We start from the raw sequence: 13,468 nt of genomic DNA on the forward strand, positions 1-13,468 counted from the left end.
GTCCTGCTGCCCTCTGAAACAGTCCCCTCACGTCTCCAGGCCTGATGGATGTTTTGGTCTGTGTTGTCCTTGACCTCTCAGAGCATCTGACTTTATTGATCCTTTTTAAAAAATATATATTTTTATTGATTTCAGAGAGGAAAGGAGAGGAAGAGAGAGAGAGAAACGTCAGTGATGAGAGAATTATTGATCGGCTGCCTCCTGCACTTCCCCTACTGGGGGGTCGAGCCCGAAACCTGGGCATGTGCCCTTGACTGGAATCAAACCCAGGACCTTTCAGTCCACAGGCCGACATTCTATCCACTGAGCCAAACTGGCTAGGGCTTGATCCTTTTTTTTTTAATCCTCACCGAAGGATGTGGAGAGAGAAAGAGAGAGAGAGAGAGAGAAACATCGATGTGAGAGAAAAACAATCGGTTGCCTTCCATATACACCTTGACTGGGTATCGAACCCACAACCTAGGTATGTGCCCTGACTGGGACCTTGTTTTGTGTGCGGGCAGTGCTCCAGCCAGCTGAGCCACCTGGCCAGGGCTATTGATCTTAAGGGCACCCTGCCATTGGGTTCTGTGATTCCTGCACTCTGGCTTTCCTCCTGCCTCTCGGGTCCTTTGCAGACTCATCCTTGTCTCTCTGGTCTTTTAAAATATGAGTCTTCAGGGCTCTGCCTTAGCCTTCCCTTTCTCTAGTGTCTTTGTGTGGAACTCCTGCACTGTGCAGCTCGAATTGATGTTCATACACTGACTCCAGAGCATATGCCTGGGCTCCCAACTTTGGCTCGGACTCCAGGCCTGTGGGTCTGCCTTCCTGCTGGACACCTGCCCCTGAACATCCAGGGCTCCTCCCGCAGCACGTCCAGGGCGGAGGTCCACCCTCCTTGGGCCTCAGCACGTGTCCATCTGGTGGAGCAGCATTGCCATCCAACCAGTTGCACAAACCAGACTCCGGGAGTCATCCTTGAGACTTCCTTCTTCTTGTCCCTCTCCCCCCAAAATCCAGTCTGTCACTCTGCCCTGATGATTGGTACCCTCTAAATCCACCACCTTCATGTGTCACAGACTCAGCTGTTGTCTGCTGGTCTGTCACCGTGGCTCCCTCGCCGCATGCTCACCTTCTAGCAGCCCGTTGCCACGCCAAAGTGGCTTTCACACTGGCGATGAGTTCCATGCCCTCAGCCTTGTGAAGACCACGGCGGCTTCGTGCCCTTTCTGTTCCTTGTCCTGACCTGTGTGGTCTGGCCCTGCAGAGTGCCGGTGCGTTCTCCGGGTCCACCAGGTGGCCCTTATTTATGTTGCCAAATACCTTTCTCCTGCTGCCCCCACACTTGGCATAGAGCTTCTACAATGCTGTTTCCTCCTTTTTCTGTGCCTCCAAGCCCCCGCCAACCCTTCACCTATTTACCTTTTACTTATCCTTCAGCTGCCAAGAGGGTGTCTATGGACTTCAAGCCGCCAGTGTGCTGGGTTCAAATCCCTGCACATAGTAGTTAGGACAAGTTATTTATTTTCTGTTTCCTTTATCTGCAAAATGGGAATAACAGGACTACATCAGAGGGTTATTATAAGGGTTGGTTGGGGGTATGTGTATGTGTGTCACATAGAGTAAGACCTGGCACATAGTTAGTGCTGTGTAAATAAATACCTGCTATTATTTATTTTTTATTTTTTTGTTAATCCTCACTTGAGGATATTTTTCCATTGATTTTCAGAGAGAGTGGAAGGAAGGGAGGAGGGGAGAGACAGAGAGAGAAACATCAATGTGAGAGAGACACATCGATTGGTTACCTCCTCCATGCGCCCCAACCTGGGCTGGGGATCGAGCCTACAACCCAGGTAGGTGCCCTTGACCGGAATTGAACTCAGGACTCTTTAGTCCACAGGCCAATGTTCTTTTCACTGAGCCAAACTGGCTAGGGCAGTAGCTGCTATTATTATTGTTACTTATTGCAAGAGTAAAATGCTACAATGACTGATGATTTTGAAAGCTGTTAACTTACATTCAAAACTAAGAAATGCATTTAGGAAGTAGATGAACAGTTAACAGCAATCTTTAGACAGGGAGGAAACTAAGGAAATGGGTTAGCAGTGTACATATCGGGTGGGGAACGTCCAGTCCTAAGACCATGTAAGGCTTGAGAAATTACTTGGTCTGGCCCTGCTGCCAAGGCATTAGAGGTGAATTAATTAAATGTTTGACCACATAAAGCAAGCTAATTTTTAAGTTGATAATTTTGTATGGACCTCAAATAATGTTATAAATATCCAAATGGCCCTGGGCAGAAAAAAGATTCCCACCGCTTGTGAGAAAATGAGTTATTTTTAGGAAAAAAAAATCCTTTTTGAGCCAATAAACCATTTCTACAAATCCTATATAATAAAGAGGTCATATGCAAATTGACCCTCATGCCATAACGCAGTCACAAAATGGCGGCGCACGCAGTGGGGGCGGGGCCGGGGCCGGCAGCCGCTCCGTGTGGCTTCTGCCAGGGTTCCTGCTGCCCCACGGCGGGGTTGGGGTCCCAGCAGCCTTTTCGCGTGGCTTCTGCTAGGGTTCCTGCTGCCCCATGGGGGTGTGGGGATCCCAGTGGCCTTTTCACGTGGCTTCTGCCAGGGTTCCTGCTGCCCCATGGGGGTGTGGGGCTCCCAGCGGCCTTTTCGCGTGGCTTCTGCCAGGGTTCCTGCTGCCCCACGGGGGTGTGGGGGTCCCAGCGGCCTTTTCGAGTGGCTTCTGCCAGGGTTCCTGCTGCCCCACGGGGGTGTGGGGATACCAGCGGCCTTTTCGAGTGGCTTCTGCCAGGGTTTCTGCGGCCCCGTGTGTGCACCACAGGGGCGGGGCCCGGCGGCCACTCCGCACAGCCTGGAGGTGGGGCATCGGGGCGGCACTCCAGGACTCGGCCGTCCTTTGGCGTGCCGGCCACGCGGGGCGGGACTCCGGGACTCAGGGCAGTCGCATGGTGTTGCGGGGGTGGGGGGGGTGGGGGGGGTAGGTCCTGGGTCTTGCGCAACTTCGCGACGGGTCACTTGTTTAACTTAAAACAGAATAATAGAAAGTAAATTGTAGCATTATTCTAATCTCTGTAATAGATTGCAGTACTCCAGCATGGATATTAGGCAAAATAATTCTCCCAATTAAACAGTTCCTCTGAAAGACAAAATAATGATTTGGTGGCCATCTCATTGTCTGCACTGACCTCGCAGAGCCCGTCAGCACATCTTCCCCTCTCATCTCTGCCAGCCAGCACATCTTCCTCTCTTTTCTGCTGGCCGCAGTGGACAGTGAGCATCTAGTTAGAATTGCAGGAGCTGCACTGTGGAGTCGGGCCCTCTAGTGGAAGACTGCTGAGAAATTCTTATTTCTGCACTGCCTTGTCAAATGTAAAGGATCACTAAAATTTTAATTGTACAGTGATAACTTTTTGGTAATTTCACAGTAGGGTTGTTTGTAAGAAGTGCATTAGAAGATGGTGATGCTCTGTCTGGGCTTTGTCTGAGTTTTACTCCAACCCTCATGCTTTTGACATTCAGCCACAATGTATATTCAGTGCACCTCTTGGTTTAGAACTTCTTGAAGGGTGAATTGAATGCATTGGTTTTATAATTTTGGGTGTTATGGTTAGGTATCTGATCCATTATTTTAAAAAAGTAATATGTATTTATTTGATCCCTTTTGAGTGATTTTTGTGCACGGTTTGTGGTGTGGATAGAAGCTCTTTTCTTTGCACATTCAGACATTCCAGCATACTGAGCATCATTGCTGAAAATCAGTTGCCCATGAATGTGTGGGCGTATTTCTGTACTCTATTTAGTTGGTCTATCTATATTACAGTAATATCACACTATCTTGATTACCCTTGAGTCACATTTAATCTGTTTTCTCTTGCAATTTATTTATTAAAGAACTAGGTCATGTGTCCAAAGAGTTTTCCAGAGTCAGAATTTTACTGAAACATCCTGTGGGCAATGGTATGCTGGTAAATACTTAATGCCCGGTTCTCTGGGATGAAAAGCCCACATCTGTTGCACTTGCTGGTTTCTGTGGTGCAAATATTCTTAAATGGCTGATTTAAAAAAACAACAACAGTGTGCCCTAGCTGGTTTGGCTCAGTGGACTGAAGGGTCCTGGGTTTGATTCCGGCCAATGGCACTTGGCTGGGTTGTGGGCTCAACCCCCAGTAGGGGTTGTGCAGGAGGCAGCCTATCAATGATTCTCTTGCATCATTGATGTTTCTATGTCTCTCTTCCTTCTCCCTTCCTCTCTGAAATCAATAAAAACATAGTAAAAACAAAAAACCCCGACCAATGTGACATCACTGAATGCAGAGTTGGGAGAGAGGTGCAGTCGTACACCATCATGTAGTATTTCCACTGTGCACATACAATAGACATAAAAAGCCCCAAGAGCACAGATAGAGGTAAACTGTGGTGAAATAATTAGGGGATAGTGAGTCGTGAGCCTTTATTAGCTTGTTTTACAATATAGTTAGTTATAAGAGTATACAAGTTAGTTTTACACAATGACTGTGTTTAACATCTGGCTCACAAAATTCCTGAAATTTTAACAATTGGCTTTATGACTTGATGCAAGCAAGCCAGTTCCAGCACAGCATTTCTAGTAGAGTAGTTGGACATGCTTCTCTGTCCCCTACATTTTGTGTATTTCCTGAAAATGAGTAACGGGAGACAGAAGTTTAGTCAAATTCAGGTTCTCCCTGGCTGTTGTGGCTCAGAGATTGTTGCCCCATGCACCAAAAGGCTGCCGGTTCAATTCCTGGACACATACTGAGGTTGTAGGTTTGGTCCTCTGTCAGGGTACGTACAAGAGGCAGCTGATTGATATTTCTCACATCAATGTTTGTCTCTCTCTCTCTCAAATCAATAATAATATAAAAAAATTGGGTTCAACTTTTTGGCAAGGTTGTTTAATAGGTTATGGAAGGTCGCTGATTATTATTGCCTTTGTCCATTGGAGCTGCAAATTGGTGGTAGTCTGTCATTCTTTAGTTATTAGCTGGAATTATCTGCAGTAGAACTAGTTGATTGCACCGAGGTATAAGTTTGTTAAGGAAAGACAAGATAAATAAAAGGTACTCGTTAAATAAATGGTTACAAGTACCTCTTATTTATCCATTTTTAGAATAATGACCTGGTTCCCTAGTGTACTTCAAAGGCGCCAAATCTTTTTAAAGTCATTTTGAACTTCGAGACTTAAACATCTAGTGTGTTTCAATCCACTGAGGTTTTTATTTAAACTGACCCATTTTTTTACTAGAGGAAACCTCTGCAAGTTGATTCTTGATCCTTTTGACACACATTTAGCGGTCTTGGATAGCTTTCTTGCTGTTGTTCCAGAGTTGTCATTTATACTTCCTGTCCCATGCTTCATACTGAGCCATTTTTCAAAGAGCCATAGTCCTTCACTAGGACGTGGTATTTGGATACCATGGTCTGGCCACTAAGGATGCTCACTGCTCCTAGGCTCTTGACTATTTCTAAGACATTTAACTGATAGCAAGGAAATAGACACATAGACATATTTCTAAGATAAAATGTGTTGTGAGTTAATTTAATATTTCCATTTGAAAGTTAGGACTACAAGATTTTTAGCTAAAATATTTTATATTTGTGTCTGTTTCTTCCATGCTGAAAATCCTAGTTGTTAGTAACATTCTACTTTTACTCATGTGCAACACACAGCAGCCACATATAGTATTATCAATACTACCTCCAATAATGATTACTAAACAGTTATATAGAGAGAAATGAGTAAATTCATATTTAAAGGCACTTTAGTTTCTTTTGTTGGTTGTATCACCAACTTCATAAAAAGTTGGATTAATTTGATTAATTTTGCTTTTAAATTTTAGACATTGAGTTTTAATTTTAGCCTGTTTTATAGTTATGTAAAATATAATTACATGTTTCCAAAAGTGCAGTCTGGTAAAACATGATATTTTTCAACTAGCTTCTATCCCTGCTCTTTCCCTAATTTATATTATAATTTAAAAACAAACTATATATATGTGTGTGTGTGTATATATATATATGTATATATATGTATATATATGTATATATATATATATATATATATATAAATAGAGGCCCAGTGCATGATTGAATCATGCACGTGTAGGGTCCCCTATACGCTTTCGCTTTCGATTGCGGGGGAGCCGGGTGCCTGTCCGCTGGTGCACCAGGCCTTTCGGAAGCCTCCGGCTCGGCAGAGGCTTCTGAAAGGCCTGGTGCCAGAGCAGACAGGCACCCAGCTCCCCCACTTTTGATGGTCCGCGGCAGGACGTGAGTTCACTGCCCTAGAGGCCCCTTCTGTTCCGTAGCACAGCCATGGCACAGACGCTGAGCTCGCGCTGCCACTGGCGACACAAGCTCAGCGTCCTGCCGGCCCAATCGGCCACCCTGGCCTCCACCCCGAGTCCCACCCCCTGTGCCTCCCACTGGCCCAATCGTGGGCGTAGCGGAGTGATGGTAATTTACATATTACCCTTTTATTAGGTAAGATACACACACACACACACACACACACACACACACACACACACAGAGTGGCCAGATTATTATGATCTCTGAACGCATAATAATCTGGCCACTCAGTGTATATCCTATATAGTAAAAGGCTAATATGCAAATTGTCCCCTCAACCAGGAGTTCAACCAGCAGGCAGGCCGGCCAACTGCCCATGTCCCCTCCCCCTGGCTAGGCTAGCTGGACCCCACCCATGCATGAATTCATGCACCAGGCCTCTAATACACACACACACACACACACACACACACACACACACACTCTGAATGGTCAGATTATTATGCGTTCAGAGATCATAATAATCTGGCCACTCAGTGAATATACATAAATATATACTTTTTATTGACTTGTTTTTGAGAGAGGAAGGGAGAGAAAGAAAAACATCCATGTGGGAGAGAAATATTGATTGGTTTCTTCTCAGGGATCGAACCTGCAACCTGGGTATGAGCCCTGACCAGGAATTGAACCCACCACCTTATGGTGTACAAGACAATGCTACAACCAACTGAGCCACATTGGCCAGGGCTGGGATATATTTTAATATTAGTATTTTCTAACATTTTTTATGAAAATTTAAAGCACAGCAAAGTTTAAAAAATTTTACAATAAACATATATACCCACCTGCTAAATTGATATATAATTTATTGTGAAATGTACAAAAATAAGTGTACATTCATTGTTTTGATAAATAGCGTATATATCCGATGTAGAATGTTACCATTACCAGGAAGTTCCCTCATCTTCTTCAGAGACATCCACTGCTTTGAGGTTCTTTCCACCATCAGCTTGGCATTTAAAGTCACTTTGCAATTGTGTCTATTTTGTTTCCTCTATGATTAGGTTTCTCTCCTGATTTTGCTAAGGTTTTTTATATCATTAACCTTAAATTACATTAGCTTTTCAAGGGCAGTATTATAGATTTGATCCCCTACCAACTCCCTCTTAATGATTTTTTTCTTTTAAGCTTTATATAATTCCTACACTATATACTTCCTTCATTTAAACTGTACAATTCAATGGTTTCTGGTATATTACATTATTAAATGTTAAAAATTGTGGTACAGTATATATAACATAAAAATTGTCACTTTAACCATTTTCAAGTGTACAGTTTAGTGGTATTAATTACATTCATATTGTGTGTAACCATCTCCACCATACATCTTCAGAACTTTTTCATTGTTTTAAACAAACTCTGTGCCCATGAAATAATAACTCCCATTCCCCTCCCCTCAGCCCCTGATAATCCCCATTCTACTTTGTCTCTATGAATTTGCCTATTTTAGGTAACTCACATAGTGGAATATATTTGTCCTTTTGTGTCTGACTTATTTCACTTAGCATAATGTTTTCAGGTTCATCCATATCATAGGATGTATTAATACTTCATTTCTTCTTTATTATCTCTTTCGGTGGTAGAATATATATAACATAACATTTATATTTTGACCATTTTTTAAAATTTATTGACTTGAGAGGGAAACATCGATTTTTTGTTCCACTTATTTATGCATCATTGGTTGCTTCTTATATGTGCTCCTACTGGATCAAACTCATAACCTTAGCATATCAGGACAATACTCTAATCAACTGAGCTACCCTACAATTTTGATCATTTTAAAGTGTACAGTGAAGTGACATATAGTACTTTTCACAATGTTTTGCCACTATCAACATTATCTCATTCTAAAACATTTTCATTGCCCCACACTATAAACACTCAATTCCTATTCACCCTCTCCCCTCAGCCCCCACCTCTCCCGACTCTCTCTTCCCCTCTCCCCCCAGTGCCTGGCTACCATTAACTCTTTGCACTCGCTTGCTTTTTTCTCAATTACTTTATTCTATTCGGGATTTAATTTTTTAAATACCCCAGATTTTACAAAGCGCGGCAGTAGAATAAAAAACTGGAGTTTCTTTTCATACAAACTTATTTATTTGGATTTTTTTATATTTAAAATTATTGATACGTTCAATACAATTCGGCATACGAGCTGCTACAGATGCTAACCGTGTCAAGTCACACTCGACATCTGAGTGCAAAAGGTTAATCTGCTTTCTGTCTCTATGAATTTGCCTTTTCTAGATGTTTTATATAAATGGAATCCTACATAAACTTTTTGTAGCTGACTTATTTCACATAAGTGTTTTTAAGATTTATACATGTTGTAATATGTATCAGTTCTTCATTCCTTCTTCTAGCCAAATATTCTATAATGTAGATAGACCATATTTTGTTTAGCTGTTTATCAGCTGATTGACATATTGACATTTAGGCTGTTTCTCCTTTTTGCCTATTACAAATAACTAGAGGCCTGGTGCACAAAATTCATGCACTGGGGGTGGGGGCGGTTCCCCAGCCTGGCCTGTGCCCTCTCACAGGGCAGGAGCCCCATGATCAATCTCCCCAAAGAGGTAGGCTCCACCCATCCATCTGGGGCTCTTTGATGGATTGCTCCAAAGAGGTAACCTGGAGCCGGGGGACCCCACGCCGGGGGATCCCCAGCCTTTCTGCGTGGAGGCGGAGCTGCCAGGGCCCACCTCCGCGGCTCCATGGGCACACAGCCCTGCCCACCCACGCATGCCTGCTGTGCACGCAGCCTCCTGGTGATGGATTGTTACGGAGTGAGGGCATCACGGCGTGAGGGCGTGATGACCACATAGGCTTTTATTAGTATAGATGATGCTATAAATAGCATTATTGAGTTTTTATGCGATTGTTAGTTTTCACATGGACTTATGTTTTTATTGCTCTTGGATATACTAACATACCTAGGAATGACATTGCTAGGTCAGATGGTAGCGCTATGTTTAAATTTTTGAGTAACTGTCGGACTATTTTCCAAATGGTCACACCATTTCATATTTCCACAAGCAATATAAGAGGTTCTAATTTCTCCATATCCTCACCTACACTTTATTTATTGATTGATTTTTAAAAAGAAAGAGATTGATTTCTTGTCCCGCTTATTTTTGCCCTTATTGGTTGATTCTTGTATGTGCCCTGACTGAGGATTGAATCTGCAATCTTGGCCTTTTGGGACAATGCTGAAACCAACTGAGTCAGGGCTCACCAACACTTTCCAAATGGCCTTTTGTGTCTAAACATCTCCGTGCTGGTAGAGTGATGAAAGTTGTTGTGGTTTTGATTTGCATTTCCCTGATGTCTGATGATGTTGAGCATCTTATTGCCTATGTACAGACCTATTTTTGGGAAAATGTCTATTCAGAGCTTTGCCTGGTTTTGAGTTGGATCATTTCTTTTTACTGAGTTGTAAGAGTCCTTGGTGTATTCTTAGATATAAGCCCATTATCAGATATATGATTATCACATGTTTTCTACCATTCTGTGCATTGTCTTTTTTACTTTCCTGATGGTATCCTTTGCAGCACAAAAGTTTTCAGTTTTGGTGATGCCCAGTTTATTTGCTTTTTCTTTTGTTGTTTGTGCTTTTGGTGTCATATATAAGAAACCATTGCCTAATCCAAATTATGAAAGTTTACACCTATGTTTTCTAGAGTTTCATACTTTTAGCTCTTACATTTTGGTGTGAGATAGGGATTCAACTTCTTTCTTTTGCACGCGGATACCCAGTTTTCCCAGCACCATTTCTTGAAGAGACTGTTTCCTTTTGTCTTTGGCATTCTGGTCCAAAAAAATCAGTTGATCATAAATGTGAGGGTTTATTTCTTTAAAGTCCAGATTTCTGATCTACATGTTTATCTTTTTTTTTCTTTAAAAAATGAATTTAAAGAGAATATTTATAAAAGTAGGCATTTGTGGCCCATTGTTTTTTAATGTGTTCATGGTTTGCTTTGTTTTACCTTAGTAGCTTCTCCCACTTTCCTCTATAATTATCTCATGTCATGTGCAGTGCTATCTGGGAAGGGAGTCCTGGTGGTCAGGTGCCTGTCATTGGGATGGTAATGTTCCTGCTTTTCAAAGACTGCTTTGAGCACAGACAGGAAGTATCTTCCGTTGGCAGTGATGGCATAAAGTTGTGAAAATAAAACAAGGAAGCTTTTGGCCCAAAGATTTTCTTACCTTCTTTAGATTTGAGATGCAGTATCATGAAAGTATGTTAAACTAATGGCTATGAGTTTTTCTTTGAGAAAGTAGACTTTTCAGACCCATCCAAAGTTATTCTTTATGATTATACTTTCCAGAGTTCCTGAGTTGGAGGTAGAAGAAGAAACTCAAGTTCAAGAGATGACCCTAGATGAGTGGAAAACTCTTCAAGAACAGACCAGACCCAAGCCTGAATTTAACATCCGGAAACCTGAGTGCACGGTCCCTTCCAAAGCAGTGGTGATACACAAGTCCCGATACAGAGATGATGTAAGCATGACGTTCTGTCTGGAGCTAATCTTCCCTGATACCTTACTGGAAACGAGATGGGCCTTCCCACTTCTATTTTGAAAATGTAACATTGGCAGTTGGCATTCTAGTTTCTACCTAATGTAATCGAGATGATGTGTGCCTAATTTTACTGTATTTAATTGAATTTTGACCAGTTGACACTTAATACAAAGTAGTAATAATGACAGTGAATTTTCTGCTCACCCAGAACTCTGCTGAGACTGTGCAAATAGTACATGTTAATTGCACTTCATTTTTGTATCAAAGGAGGTACAGAATGTTTCTGAATGATGCCATTTCAACATGAACATGATTAGATTACTCTCACCTCTAGTTCTTAGGGCACTTAATTGGGAGGGTTGATCATTTGAAACCGGTCGGGGTGCTATGCCCTGTGCAGCTTTGCTCCCTGTGTAACTGCTGAAACTCAGCCGAGGAGCCCGAAGAGGCTGGCAGCCTGCTGTGCAGTCGGGGCTGCTCACAGGGCCACTCTGTGAGGCCTTACTGTTCCTGGCTTATGTTCAGCTCTTTATCGGAGGCCTCCGCTTTGAAAATATATAGACAAGGATGGTCAGTCTTTTTAAAAAATATGTATTTTTATTTATTTCAGAGAGAAAGGGAGAGGAGGTGAGAGATAGAAACATCACTGATCAGAGAGAATCGCTGATCCGCTGTCTCTTGCACGCCCTGCACTGGGGATCCAGCTGCAGCCCCGGCATGTGCCCTGACTGGAAATCAAACTGTGACTTCCTGGTTCATAGGTTGACGTTCAACCACTGAGCCACGGTGGCTGGGTGGTCAGAAAGTCTTTAATTACATTTCTGTGTAAGTTACTGAACTTAAGGGCACACTAAAGCATTCTAATTTGAACAGTTATAATTTGCACCATTCACTCCCGCTGCTTATCTTAATACCAGCCTCTGTGTCAGTGATGGTGATGAGCAAATCCTCTCTGCTGGATGTTATTCATTTATTTTCTGTTTGAAACTCAGGGATTTTGCACCATGTAGAATTGTCTTATTCCCATTTACACTTTGTTTTCCTATTAATCCTCGCCAAGGATATTTTTTCCATTGACTTTTTTTTTTTAAGAGAGAGTGGGAGGGAGGGAGGGAGGGAGGGAGAGAGAGAGAGAGAGAGAGAGAGAGAGAGAGAGAGAGAGAGAGAAAACATTGATGTGAGAGAGACACATTGATTGATTGCCTCCCGGCTGCGCCCTGACAAGCCGGGTGTCGAACCTGCAACCCAGGTACATGCCCTTGACTGGGAGTCAAACCCAAGACCCTTCAGTGTTTGGGCCGATGCTCTAACCACTGACCCACACCCACTACAGCTAATTTACACTTTGGTTAGTTGTACTCTTTGAACGAATACTTTCATTAAAGTGTTGTTTATGATACAGAACCCCCTCCCACCCTCCTGTTTGGGTACTCCAGGCTCTTAGGGGCCTTGACTAGTAAGAGCTATCTACTACAAGTGACTTTTTCTACAAGTGGAAATCTCTGAGAGCTTTTTCTTTTTTTAACAAATACATCAGATAGCTGGGTTGGTTCTTTTCCTCTCCACTTTTGTTGTTCTTTTTGTTCTGGGGAATTGTAAATATAGCCTTGCCTAAAACAAATGTGCTGTCAGGGTGACATGTGCAGCTGACACGTTAGGTGAAAATAGAAGCTGCTCTCCGTAATTCTCATCAGATTCTCCTCCCGGCTCCGGCTCCGGCTCCAGCTCCAGCTCTGGCTCCGCAGAGAAGGCTTCTGGAATATTTGAAGCATTTGGCTGAGCTAAGACACTGAGCTTCGTCTCAGGAAAGCACACATCTTTGTTAATTTTATGGCCTTGGAGATTTTAGCCAGAAATTATTCTTAAAGCAACATTAGCCTTTGTTCTGGGCACCCTAAGAGACAAAAGCACTAGGGTAATACCTCTCATTCCCTTGGAGCTCTGATTTTTGCAAAGTTCAAACCTAACACTAGTCTGCAAGTGGAGCTGGGCCCTCAGCGTGCTTTGGCTTCTGAACTTTAGCTCACTGAGCCCATTGCACATTGTCCCTTGCTGGGGCAGGGCCACCTGTCCCCTGCAGCTGTTTTCCAAACCAGGAGGCAGCTGTTTATCATTTTGCCTCTTACTGTTTTGTGTTGTTGTTTTAAAAATATATTATTATTTTTAAAAGCTTTATTGTTGAAAGTATTACAGATGACCCTTTTTCCCCCCCATTGACCCCATCTAGCCTGCACCCGCCCCCTGCACCAGGCCTTCACCACACTTTTGTCTGTATCCATGGTCCATGGGTTATGCATATATGCATACAAGTTTTTTTTTTCCTCCAGCCCCTCCCCCCGCCAGGCCTTCACCCCATTGTCTGTGTCCATGGGTTATGTATATATACATACAAATTCTTTGGTTGATTGATCTCTTCTGACCCGTCCACCCTCCCCCTTCTTCCCTCTGAGATTCAACAGTGTTCCATGCTTCTATGTCTCTGGATCTATTTTTTCTTTTAATTTAAATTCTTTATTGTTTAAAGAATTACATAAGTCTCCTTTTTCCCCCCGTTGACCTCTCCCCAGCCA

General features: G+C 42.8%; 1 protein-coding gene across 1 annotated transcript in view; it reads left to right on the top strand.

Annotated features, from left to right (window-relative positions):
* The window catches only part of HABP4 (hyaluronan binding protein 4), a 43,494-nt gene that overhangs the window by 14,923 nt on the left and 15,103 nt on the right, over positions 1-13,468 (top strand). Inside the window, exon 6 of the mRNA XM_028129846.2 lies at positions 10,706-10,877. Within this exon, the coding sequence (XP_027985647.2) occupies positions 10,706-10,877 (172 nt within the window). The remainder of the gene's footprint in view (positions 1-10,705; positions 10,878-13,468) is intronic.

The sequence above is a fragment of the Eptesicus fuscus genome, chromosome 15, assembly GCF_027574615.1.
Source record: "Eptesicus fuscus isolate TK198812 chromosome 15, DD_ASM_mEF_20220401, whole genome shotgun sequence".
NCBI classification, from domain to species: domain Eukaryota; kingdom Metazoa; phylum Chordata; class Mammalia; order Chiroptera; family Vespertilionidae; genus Eptesicus; species Eptesicus fuscus.